The 12,611-nt window shown below is 37.8% G+C and overlaps 2 protein-coding genes across 5 annotated transcripts in view; one reads left to right on the top strand and one right to left on the bottom strand.

The window, feature by feature from the left end:
• LOC139441758 (ATP-dependent RNA helicase DHX33-like) overlaps positions 1–8,791 on the bottom strand; it is a 61,522-nt gene extending 52,731 nt beyond the window's left edge. Inside the window, exons 1-4 of one of the 3 annotated variants that reach the window (XM_071222536.1) lie at positions 8,712–8,791; positions 6,100–6,167; positions 4,116–4,291; positions 3,391–3,441 (exon numbers count right to left, since the gene is read on the bottom strand). In XM_071222536.1, the coding sequence (XP_071078637.1) occupies positions 3,391–3,441; positions 4,116–4,291; positions 6,100–6,148 (276 nt within the window). In that variant the 5' untranslated portion in view covers positions 6,149–6,167; positions 8,712–8,791. Of the gene's footprint in view, positions 1–3,390; positions 3,442–4,115; positions 4,292–6,099; positions 6,168–8,492; positions 8,574–8,711 lie in introns of those variants that run through there. The other 2 variants (XM_071222537.1, XM_071222538.1) reach the window with 2 other exon arrangements.
• A 2,531-nt stretch (positions 8,792–11,322) lies between these two features.
• The window catches only part of LOC139441754 (activating molecule in BECN1-regulated autophagy protein 1-like), a 31,418-nt gene continuing 30,129 nt past the window's right edge, over positions 11,323–12,611 (top strand). For both annotated transcript variants that reach the window (XM_071222532.1, XM_071222531.1), the window contains exon 1: positions 11,323–11,627. The gene's annotated coding sequence lies outside the window, so the exon portion shown is untranslated. The remainder of the gene's footprint in view (positions 11,628–12,611) is intronic.

The following is a 12,611-nucleotide window of genomic DNA, read 5'->3' as shown; positions in this document are numbered from 1 at the left end:
TAAAGTGAGTGAGTTTGGTTTTACGCCGCTTTTAGCAATATTCCAGGAATATCACAGCGGGGCACACTAGAAATAGGCTTCACACATTGTACACATTTCGGTAATCAAAATGGGTCTTCGGCGTGATGAGCGAATGCTTTAACCACCATTCTACCAAACCGCCCTGCTATTGATAAAGAACAATGGTAGTTTATACAGTTCAACCTGACATTGTTATCGGCTCCACTAGCCTGTTCCAAGCGTGAGTGAATGCGTCTTGAGTCAACAGTATTAAGAATATTGCTTGTCAAAGTAACCACATTAAAGTCTAGGCCCACCAAGCTAATACAGAGGGGATCTATTTTGCTTCAGAATCCACATGGGGCACTTGTGATGGAGACTTGAGTCCAATACCAATGTGCTGATCGTTTATTTGTTGTTAAATGTTGTCTAACATGGAACTAAGCAATAGTCCAGCTTTATGACATCAACCTATAAATAATGAAGTCTGGACCAGACAATCCAGTGATTGACATCATGAGCAACAATCCACACTGTCTGGGAAAGATGACATGCAATGAACCATGTCACTGAGTCAGCGTTCCCGTTTACCGGTAATTACCAGTTTTTTACCAGTGAAATTAGGCTTGGACCAGTAATTCACTTGACTGCCAGTCCCTGTGGACCGGCAAATAAAGTACCTTATAAATCTTTGTTGTTGAACAAAACATTGGTGATGTTCATAAAAGTACATTTTTCTAATAAAGTCATCTTGGTTGTTACCCTCAGGGTTTCCCCTTGTCTATAAATATCCATTTGTAGTGAATATTAGTAGTAATGTAGTAAATATTCAAAAAAGAAAGATAAAATTGTGATTGAAGTTTGTGTGAATGATATATAGATCTAGCTAAGTTACTTCAGAGATGACATCTTTGCACTGAACATGATGTTGAAAGAATTAAAATTAAATAATTTTCAAACATTCATTTGTTGAAAGTTGTGACTGGCAAAAAATAGAGGGAACTTGTCATTTTTAGAGTTGCCAGTCCACATGGACTGGCTGTTTGAAAAGCCAGCGGGAACACTGTGAGTCTGAGCAACCAATCGAAAGGCCAGCATAGGCTGCTTGGCACCAATATTCTAACCCCCAAACCCATCACAGTTTTTGTTTGTTCATTTGTTGTTTAACGCCGCACTCAGCAATATTCCAGCTTTATGACGGCGGTCTGTAAATAATCGAGTCTGAACCAGACAACCAAGTGATTGAAATCATGAGCATTGATCCACACAGTTGGGATACGATGGCATGCATCAACCAAGTCGGTGAGCCTGACCGCCTGATCACGTTAGTTGCCTCTTACAAGCACAGACGCCTTTTACGGCAAGCATGGGTTGCTTAAGACCTATTCTACCCTGGATCTTCACAGGTCACATAGAATGAAAAGCTGTGGGTAAATACTCTAAAAGAGTATCACGTTAGTTGCCTCTTATGACACAAAAGCATAGTCGCCTTTTACGGCAAGCACATGGGTTGCTGAAGAACTATTTTAGCCCGGATCTTCACGGGTCCCATCAGAGGTGAATGTATTGACCTACACTACATTACACTACACTATAGAACACTACACAACACTACACTATAGAACACTACACTACACTACACTAATAGAACACTACACTACACTATAGAACACTACACTATAGAACACTACACTACACTATAGAACACTAAATAACACTCATTATAGAACACTACACCTACACTACACTATAGAACACTACACTACACTATAGAACACTATGCTACACTACAATATAGAACACTACACTACACTATAGAACACTACACCTACACTACACTACAGAACACTGCACCTACACTACACTATAGAACACTACACTACACTATAGAGCAGAGCACAGCACAACACAACACAACACTACACTTCTGAACACTATACTACACTATAGAACTCTACACTACACAACACTACACTCCACTATAGAACACTTCACTACACTGTAGAACACTACACTACACTACACTACACTATAGAACACTACACTACACCATACTATAGAACACTACACTACACTATATAACACTACACTACACCATACTATAGAACACTACATTACACTATAGAACACTACACTACACCATACTATAGAACACTACACTACACTATAGAACACTACACTACACTATAGAACACTACACTATCGAACACTACACTACACTATAGAACACTACACTACACTATAGAACACTACACCATCGAACACTACACTACACTATAGAACACTACACTACACTATAGAACACTACACAACACTACACTCCACTCCACTATAGAACTCTTCACTAAACTACACTACAGAACACTACACTACACTATAGAACACTACACTACACTACACTATAGAACTCTTCACTACACTACACTACACTATAGAACACTACACTATAGAACACTACACTATCGAACACTACACTACACTATAGAACACTACACTACACTATAGAACACTACACTATCGAACACTACACTACACTATAGAACACTACACTACACTATAGAACACTACACCATCGAACACTACACTACACTATAGAACACTACACTACACTATAGAACACTACACAACACTACACTCCACTCCACTATAGAACTCTTCACTATACTACACTATAGAACACTACACAACACTATAGAACACTACACTACACTATAGAACACTACACTACACTACACTATAGAACACTACACTACACCATACTATAGAACACTACACTACACTATATAACACTACACTACACTATAGAACACTACACTATCGAACACTACACTATAGAACACTACACTACACTATAGAACACTACACTACACTACACTATATAACACTACACTACACTACACTATAGAACACTACACTATCGAACACTACACTACACTATAGAACACTACACTACACTATAGAACACTACACTACACTATAGAACACTACTCTACACTACACAACACTACACTATATAACACTACACTACACAATAGAACACTACACTATCGAACACTACACTACACTATAGAACACTACACTACACTATAGAACACTACACTACACTACACTACACTACACTATAAAACACTACACTACACTACACTATAGAACACTACACTACACTATAGAACACTACACTACACTATAGAACACTACACTATAGAACACTACACCTACACTACACTATAGAACACTAAATAACACTCATTATAGAACACTACACCTACACTACACTATAGAACACTACACTACACTACACTACACTACACTACACTACACTACACTACACTACACTACACTACACTACACTACACTACACTACACTACACTACACTATAGAACACCTACCTGTGTAACTGCAATGAGCTTGCCATGGTGTACACCACACTCGAGCAGATACTGCAAACATCAAATATATCCTTCAATTAATTGAAATACCAGACAAAGCAGTCATTGATATTAAGATCTCTGTATAGTAAGTCTCACTTGTCGTAAGAGTTAAGTGCAGGATCAGGGTGTAAAGTTTGGAAATCCTGTGCAGCATAACATGATACGAATAAAGAAACTGTGGTAAGAATTGGCTAACTGTTAGTTTTGTCGTTAATTGGTACACATTGGAAACATCTCTTCTTAACATCCATACTTCTCTATATGTTTCTATTTTCGCAGGGCTTTTTGGCGAGTAGTATAATTTATAAGAATCTAATGAATGTATCTTTTTGGTTCTATTTGTGTACATCAGACTTGTGATGTGTAACAATTTACCACACGTATCCTGCATCACATTGCAGTCTTACTAGTGAGATATGTATATCGTGTATCGCTTCACAACCTTAGTACTGAGGTAATTATTATACAGTGCATCGCTAGATGACTGTACTATTGAGACATGTATCGCATTGTGTATCGCATCATGACCATATTATAGATATAGATGTGCATCGTATCGTGTATTGCATCACAACACCAGTTGAAAGTTACTTGTGGAAAGTTGCCATTTTTAAGGGTTTCGCTTATGTTATCATTGTAGGGACTAGTAGATTAAAAATGTTAAGTTGAAAACCATCTAGTACCTGAGGTATTTGTGTTGTTTTTCCACTTCCAGTTTCCCCGATGACGATGACACTGTCATGTTTCCTCACTTCCTGTACAAGACGGGAGCGTGCAGGAAAGATGGGGAGCTTCTTTCTCTCTTCTCGCAGTTTGTTCACTTTGTATTTGTCCCTGTCTTTAAACTGGACACTTGTAACTGTCAATGAAAAAGAATATGTAGGTCATCATTAGTATATCTGCTAAAAATAAAAATAGCAGGCACAATAAGAACAAGTAATGACAAAAGTTATGGACAGTGGCCAGGCTTAATTTTGGTCATGTGAAATGATGACACTGTAGCTCAACAATTTGTTTTCAATATGACCATGACATGAATACACAATGCCATTAGAAAGTGGTCAAATGTAAAAAGTGTTATATTTGGGATATCACTGTACTTTACTAAGAAAGTGTTATCCCAAATATAACATTTGTTACATTTGACCACTTTCTAAATGGCATTGGGAGCCGTGCCAATTTACACTTGTCAGAGGGGTACTAAAAGTACGTGATCTAGACTACCAGTTGTCGGATTTCCATTTTTGTGGAAGCCTCGGTGGCTGAGTGGGTTAGATCGCTGACATTGTGTGCTGGCAATTAGGTGCCTCACTCTGGCAAGTGTGAGTTCGAATCCCGGGCGGGACTCAACCCAAAAAAAGTGCGAGAATCTGTACTTTACTAAGAAAGTGTTATCCCAAATATAACATTTGTTACATGACAATGACATGTACAATGATTGTATTGGTACAACTATTTTGTCTAAGTTACTGTCTGGAAAAAGCAAACATTCACTGAGAGACAGGAGGACAGCAGAATAATGATGAACACCACATGCTCCGCCATTTCAAAAGCTTTTACTGCTCAGTGACCATCAAATGTGCGAGACCTTCACAAAAGCCCACATGACGAGAGCCGAGCTTAGTGTTATTGTCGTAGATCATTCTGGCACAAACATTGCTTTGTGAAACAAGGCATCATATTTTATCCATCTTCAGTGTTTGAGGAATAAGGGGAAGGTCCTGGGTCCTTGAGGTTTTCTGTTACAGTATTTTTTATCTCAGGACCCAGAGCTCCAGATAACCTGCGTATCTGCGTAAAATACACATCAGAAATGCAGAATAAGGCAGTAAAATAAAATCCAAGTGTATCAAATACCCAACGATCATTACAGATACGCTACAAAAATAAAACTTGTGCGTATCATCAAAATATTGTGAAGTAACCCTGCGTATTCGATTAGCAAATCAGCAACTTATTTTGAAATTATAAACTGGCATTCCGTCAACCTTGCCAAACTCCACGATGACAGTTACATCATGATCATTTGCCATCACACTTTCTTGTGGAAGTATCGTGGTATTTTTTAGTCCTATAAAGCTCTCGAACCCACACGACACCAGTTTACAGGGACTAGATGAATAGTGTTTGTAAATATTTAACTTAAATTCCCACATGTGTAAAAACTAGTGGGAAACAGAAATTTGAATACCCAGATTGAATTACTGATACCCAATGATTTTAAAATGCATGGGTAAAATACCCACAACACCAAAAGCTTATCTGGAGCTCTGGGACCCCTTAATTCTTTATCTTCTAACATTAGGATGATGACTGGGACTCCTTGACTTACATGCTTCAGGTTGACTACTGCATCTCCATGGGATGAATCTTGGCTACAAGCCTACAACTAGCTGATCAATGCAACACACAACAGTGCACAGCACATTGTGAAGACTGCTTAGACCTTGATGTCAGGGCCAGACAATCCAGTGGTTGACATCGTGAGCATCGATTGACACAATTGGGACGCTGTGACATGCATCAACCAAGGACTGACTATGTGATCCTGTTAATCGACTCTTATGACAAGCATGGATTGCAGAAGGCCAATTATAATATAACCCAGGTCTTCATGGGGTCAGAAAGTAATGATTATTTTAGTCATTTAAACAAATATATATTTACAGTTAAACTTTCGCCTTTTGCTTGGCGGCTGTTCATCCATCATCCTCATGCTTCTGTGAAGATCTTACCTGAAAATAAAAGTAAATATCAGCTAGTGCTGGGCAGACATTCAGAATTTTAAAAATACATGTTATCTTACTGGCCATGATGACCAGTGGCTCCACATCTAACATCAGCCAGACATTCTTATAATATATTGTAATTCATAAATATCAAAACATTTAGTAAATCTAATCAAGATAATAAGATTCTGGAACACCTACAAGTCTCAACTGTGGGAAGCAAATTGTGGAACCTCAAACGACTGGGCTACCCCCTGTATAAGTATAATCTATCAATCGTTTAGAAATCCCAATGTAACGTTACCCAAGTCATCTGATGAAAATACAAGCATGAACCATCATCCTCTCTATCCAACAGAGGTATCAAGATGTATTATTGCTTCTGATATATAAACTTGAAGATAGGGTTAGCGTATTGGCACATAAATCATATTGCAATATGTCACAATGCAGAGAGCTGTATTGCGATACATATTGCAATACATATTGGGGCCCAAATTATATAGATTTGTACTATTCAAATGGTAATGCTTTACTCAATAATCCAGGCTACAGATTTCGAAATAGGTCTTGACAGTATGGATAACTACTTAGTACATCATCAATATGGAACTTTATTTAACAGCATGAAGCTTGCTCTGTTAGATAGGAACCCAGTCCATTCAAATGTCTCAAGATAGTAGAAATAATTTACATAATTATATATAAATTCTTTGGAAAATGTATTGGAAAATATCAGTACACAAAGTTTGTATTGCGATATGTGTATTGCTGACAGCCATTTTGCAATATACTGGTATTCCAGTTCTTTTTCACACACTTGAAGAAGTGTTTTGTTTGTTTGTTTGTTGTTTCATGCCACACTCAGCAATATTCCAGCTTTATGATGGCGGTCTGTAAATAATCGAGTCTGGACCAGACAATCCAGTGATTGACACGATCCACACAATTGGGATACGATGACATGCATCAACCATGTCAGCAAGCCTGACCACCCGATCCCGTTAGTCGCCTCTTACAACAAGCATAATCGCCTTTTACGGCAAGCATAGTCGCCACTTGAAGAAGTAAATGAAATTGAAACAATATTTGATATGGCATATAAATGAAATTGAAACAATATTTGATATGGCATATAGCATATTAGTAATAATACAATCCTAGACTCCTAGACTACAAGCCTGAACATGGTTCTTAGCATCATTTTTTTCAGAAGTCATTGTTATTATATGGACTGATATTACTGAGTTTACAAGATTGAACAGAATTTTTATAGACTTTGGACAAGTGGCTGAAGTCGCAGGCTGCAATCTCATAATATATAAAGATATTCAGTTCTGCACGATCACAGCATAACTTATGGTCATATAATAGCTATTGGTGGCGAGGGTTTAAAATCGCATCCAAGATTAGTGCACTTATATAGTAACGTGCATGCATGTGTGTGTGTCTGTTTGTCCTAGTCCCGACTAATAATGATTTTGTAGTGCTAGCCCACTGAGATACAGTTTAACATGAACACCCCACTCAGACACAGTATACAGACTCCGTGCTGAAGAGGTCGTTGATGGCATGGGTACTACAGATATGTACCCTGGTAAAATTCAAGTTGGCGGAACATGTTGTATATTTTTCTCTTGGTATTTCCTTTCCATAAATGGGTCAGGACTGTCATACTGTTTTATGACATGTATTCCAGCGTGCCATATAAAAATCGAGCATACACAGTGACGTATACATGTACTTTACTCTAACATTCCGCTAAACACGGGGTCATCCAGGCGAACCAGAACTACATCACGAACCGGTTTCAGGTTGAGGAATATGGACTCGTCCCTCGTTTGGGTGCCGCGTATCTTTCGGTATTCCGATTTTGGCGAGAGTACATTTCTGTATACAGATATGTATATGTACCTGGGGTACATATCTGTAGAACTCATGCTGAAAACGTCCCCTTCAGCGAAAAATATCAACATGACATTCACAAATACATGCAGAGCAATTGTTTAGGAATATCAGCTTATGAATCTTTATCGGCTGTCAAAACTATACATTATATAAGCTGCATGTATACTACAAAAACATTATATATAACTGACAGTTGGTGACATTTGGCAATAAATGACGCTTTTGACAATATTCTATCTCAGACGCATATACCTATCTCACGAGAAACGAGAAAATGTTTAGCATATTAGAATATTCACAGAGATATTACGAGATATGCAATGGCAAGCAAATAGAAATATTATCGTACACATCCCACTCCCGGCAGGTGTTTTGGGTTTAGCCGTTTGGAACAAAAACGAGGAGCTCATGAATTTATATTACCACATATCGCAAAACAACACATGCATCCATATTGGAGGACTGTTTTGTGACTAGTTCGTGCGATTGTTTCTGCGGATATTGATATTGATATCTGCGGAATAAATCTGTCCCTGTCAAAATGTCTTTTCTAACATTGCCGGTCTGACTCTCGACAGTTTATCGTTTGAAGTGTGTATTATGCTGAGGCTTATCATTATTGATGAATGAATAACACGTTACCCTAAGTAGTTTACACCCCATGAACTGTTCCAAAACAAACGCACGTGTTCACGTTAACGCCATATTGGTAAACATACGACTTTCCATACAACATATTTACTTCCATATACATTTGTGAAACCGTCTGTCGATAGTATGCACCTACCTCAACCTAAAGCATGACAAAGTCTTTTTAGATTTTGTCGTTTACAACCTCCTACCCGAAGAATCCGTAAAACAGGGAAGCTATTACTCGTTCTTCCAATCGGCCGAAGCAGTCTTCTTGAGGAACTATAGGCTCTTTAATTTATACAGCAAATGAGCATGCGTTTGTTATCTATCGTGTAACAAGTGTATTAAATCTACTTCGGGACTAGGACGTTGCAAGAAAATGGCAACTGTGGTGCCAAAAAAATGGATCTTATGATTCTAGAAGTAAAAGCTGCTACCTATCATCAACCCAAGCCTTCCTCTGCAGCGCACCGTTTCATGTTTTAACACGTCTACTTCGAAAACTTTTCGAACAGGATTTGCAATTCTACCACATGCATATTGTGATATCTCTCCCGATACAACACACGCAAAAACGTCAAATGTGGAGAAACATGGACATCCTAATAACGTCCATAACGCGATTAACGTCACTCAGGAGTTCTTATAAAGAACGAACAAATACAAATATCACAAGAACAACGCATGGGGTACATTTCTCAATAGATATTCACAACAATCACCCATTCTGTCCAATTAACCGCCACATTTTCCCTAAGTGGGTGCAGGCTAAAACGACACCTCAGCAAAACGTCACCGATGTCTTGGGCAAAAACGGCACCTCATTTGGCGAAGACGGTTGCTATTGGCGGGCGATAACGGCACCTTTATTTTCAATAACGATAAGAGGGATTTATGTAGTGATATATATGCTTTATATACATGCATTATTATGTTATGTTGTAGAATAGATGATTTATTTACATCGTCATTGTCTTGTCTTCCACAGTTATTCACAGTTGTTCACACTTGAATATTGTCTTAAATACAGTTTCAGCTTGACATTGAGGTAATTTGAGCTCACTATAAATACCAGGAGAGCATCAGTGCATTTAGACCTGCACCATGACCGTGGAACATATTTATTTTATGAAAAAATAATAATCTAGAAATGCATACAAAAGCAAGTCTAGCCAGCTCAAGCTAGCTGTATTCCACATAGAAATCAGCATAGGGATTTAAAAATAATAATAATTTAGAATCAAGAAGGATATTGTGTAATATAAGATTTCAGAGACTAAATGTTAGTCTACAGTGCATTGTGCTATTTTGTTTGATTTACAATGTCAATAAACAATATATTTATATATTTTCACATATGCGACCATCACCTGTATGTGCATTTTTCTGTTACTATGTGAAATCAAAAGAAATCGGGTAAGTACTATTTCTTAGATACGAAATCAACACAGCCCCCGTTGCAAATCTGGAATCGCCGCACTCAGCAATACTCCTAACTGTATCACAGGGGCCTGTTAAGCATCGACCAGTGGGTGACATTATGAACAACGTCCAAGGCCGTTGGACTAACGCTTTAGTCTCTGAAAATATATATTTTGATGGAAACAAACAACTCCATTTAAATTGAAACTGAGCCCAAGTAAAATGGGAGAAACTGAATCTTGTAGAAAATCTAGACTTGCTTCATTTAGAGCAGAAGCATTACAGAAAGGGCTGGGTGGGTGGGTGGGAAAATAATGTGTTTCGGGGATTGATGCATATTATAGGTGTACGATGACTTATCTATAATCAGTATTTTTAAATTTATCATTATACATATCCATACTCAATGGGAAGCTATAGCATCATTGGCAGTCACAGCAAGTTGGATTGAAGTCATTCAAACCCTACTATTGTTCTGCTATCTTAAATCGGAAAGCTCAATATAACAGCAAAACTTTACCCCATACACCGAGAAAATGCCTCACTTTCCCACAATCTACACACTACACCGTCTTGGCCTAAACTGCAAATGGGCACTTGAGCACGGACCATAACACTAACATTGAATCCAAGAAATCAAGTTCTCTTGTTTAAAGATATATCTACAAAATACATTTTTTAAAAAAAAGAAGAAGAAAAAGTAAAATCAAATGGAACCCAGAGCAATGCTAATTTCTGAGCTGAGGCAATCTAGACTTGCCAATTCATTCTAGACTTGAGAGGGATTATATTTTAAAATATATATTCTCTAGGATCCAGGAGACAGACAAACGGACTATAGTCTCTTGTTCTTGGAATATTGAAGGCAATGTTTTCAGTATTGGTTGGATAAGCCTGAACGCGGATTTCCTTGGTAATTATGTTATATTCACAATCTGTCCTCAGTATTGTAAAACATATCAAAACTGTTGAATAAACAGGACAGCCATTTTATTAAGTCATAAGAAACATTAATATTGTGCATCCTAATAGAGTTTCTGTTGACGGCCATAGGGGGATACATCAGCAGTTGATAGACTCAATTCGCAGTGCTTCATATTGTGCTCGAGATCACATCAGAACAGTGTCTTTGATTGAAGTGTAAAGTAGTCGTAATGAAAATATTTCATACGGGTTCTTTCACAATGGCGGAGTTCGGGGTCAAAAGTGCAAACCTTGCATCGCGTTGAAATATATTCACAAATGATTCAAGTTATGTTGACTAATCTACGGGATATTTGACGGGAATCGAATTTGCACAACTCGTACATTGCCATAAGCGCAAAAATTAAACTTTTGTGTGTGCACTTAATGAGATATTTAGTGTGCAATATTCTGTCTCGAACCTGCAGACCTCTGCTTCATCTCCGTGTGACGAGGCCTAGTGTTGATCTTGTCTGGTTAATCAGAGAACGACAACAGATGCAGGAAGTACACCGTTAGAAAATCATGCGCCAAACTCAGGTGAGTTATCAACGTCAATATGCATCTTTCTTTGTATGTACCTGAACAATGCCATTTGATAACTAAACTGTTTGTTAGCGTTAACCCTTCAAACCGAAGTGAATCAACTGATGTCTGCGTTAAGTTCCATGTTTCCTGGATACGTCAGGAAATTCATATTTACTTTTCGTATACAGATGTCTGGAGAAAATGAAATAATGCTGGACATATTTGTCTGCTGATTTTTGTTGTTGTTAAGCATCTGTTGATTACATGACTCAAGTAATTCATCATCTTTGATCACATCTTGTTGAGAGGCATGTCAGTGAATAAATGTTGTTGAATGTCACAGTCAGCTCAGCCATGTCACAGACCCCACCCGATCAAAATAATGTAGCGCCCATGGAGATTCCCGGTTAGCATAGGTCTACGTGGTTGTAAGAGGTGACCAAATAGATCGGATGGTCAGTCTCCATGACTTAGTTGATAGTGTGTCAATGTACCTGGGTGTGTTGATCAACCATGATATCAGTCACTGGGCTGTTTGGTCCAGAGGCGAATATTTACAAGCCACCCATCATATAGCTGGAAATGAAATATTGCAATGCTGAGTGCCTTTAACAACAAACAACAAAACATGTCACATCTTATGACCATGATTATGATATGTGATGAATAAAATGCATGATACTAGTCAGTTGTCTTGTTACAGTTCAATGGGTAGCAGGTATGACTAAGAATTCTGTACAGGCATGTGTCCAGTCATTGACATTTCATTCCTTTGTTAACTTAATGTTCAGTGTGATTTTTGACATTTAGTTACAAAATAGGCAAAAAGAAATGTCACAGCCAGTTCTTATTATCAGTTAATGTCATGTGTTCATGCACATTTCTTTTCTTATGTAAAAGGCATTTTATGAACTCTGGTATTACAATTTACATTTATTTTACATGGAGTAGGATGAATATTATTTTAAGTGTCTTTATGAATTTGCCATCTTCCAT

Source organism: Haliotis cracherodii, unplaced genomic scaffold (assembly GCF_022045235.1).
Source record: "Haliotis cracherodii isolate W230 unplaced genomic scaffold, xgHalCrac1.p SCAF_44, whole genome shotgun sequence".
Classification (NCBI taxonomy): Eukaryota; Metazoa; Mollusca; class Gastropoda; order Lepetellida; family Haliotidae; genus Haliotis; species Haliotis cracherodii.
The sequence above is the reverse complement of the archived record's forward strand: the minus strand, read 5'-3'. Positions and strand labels throughout refer to the sequence as shown.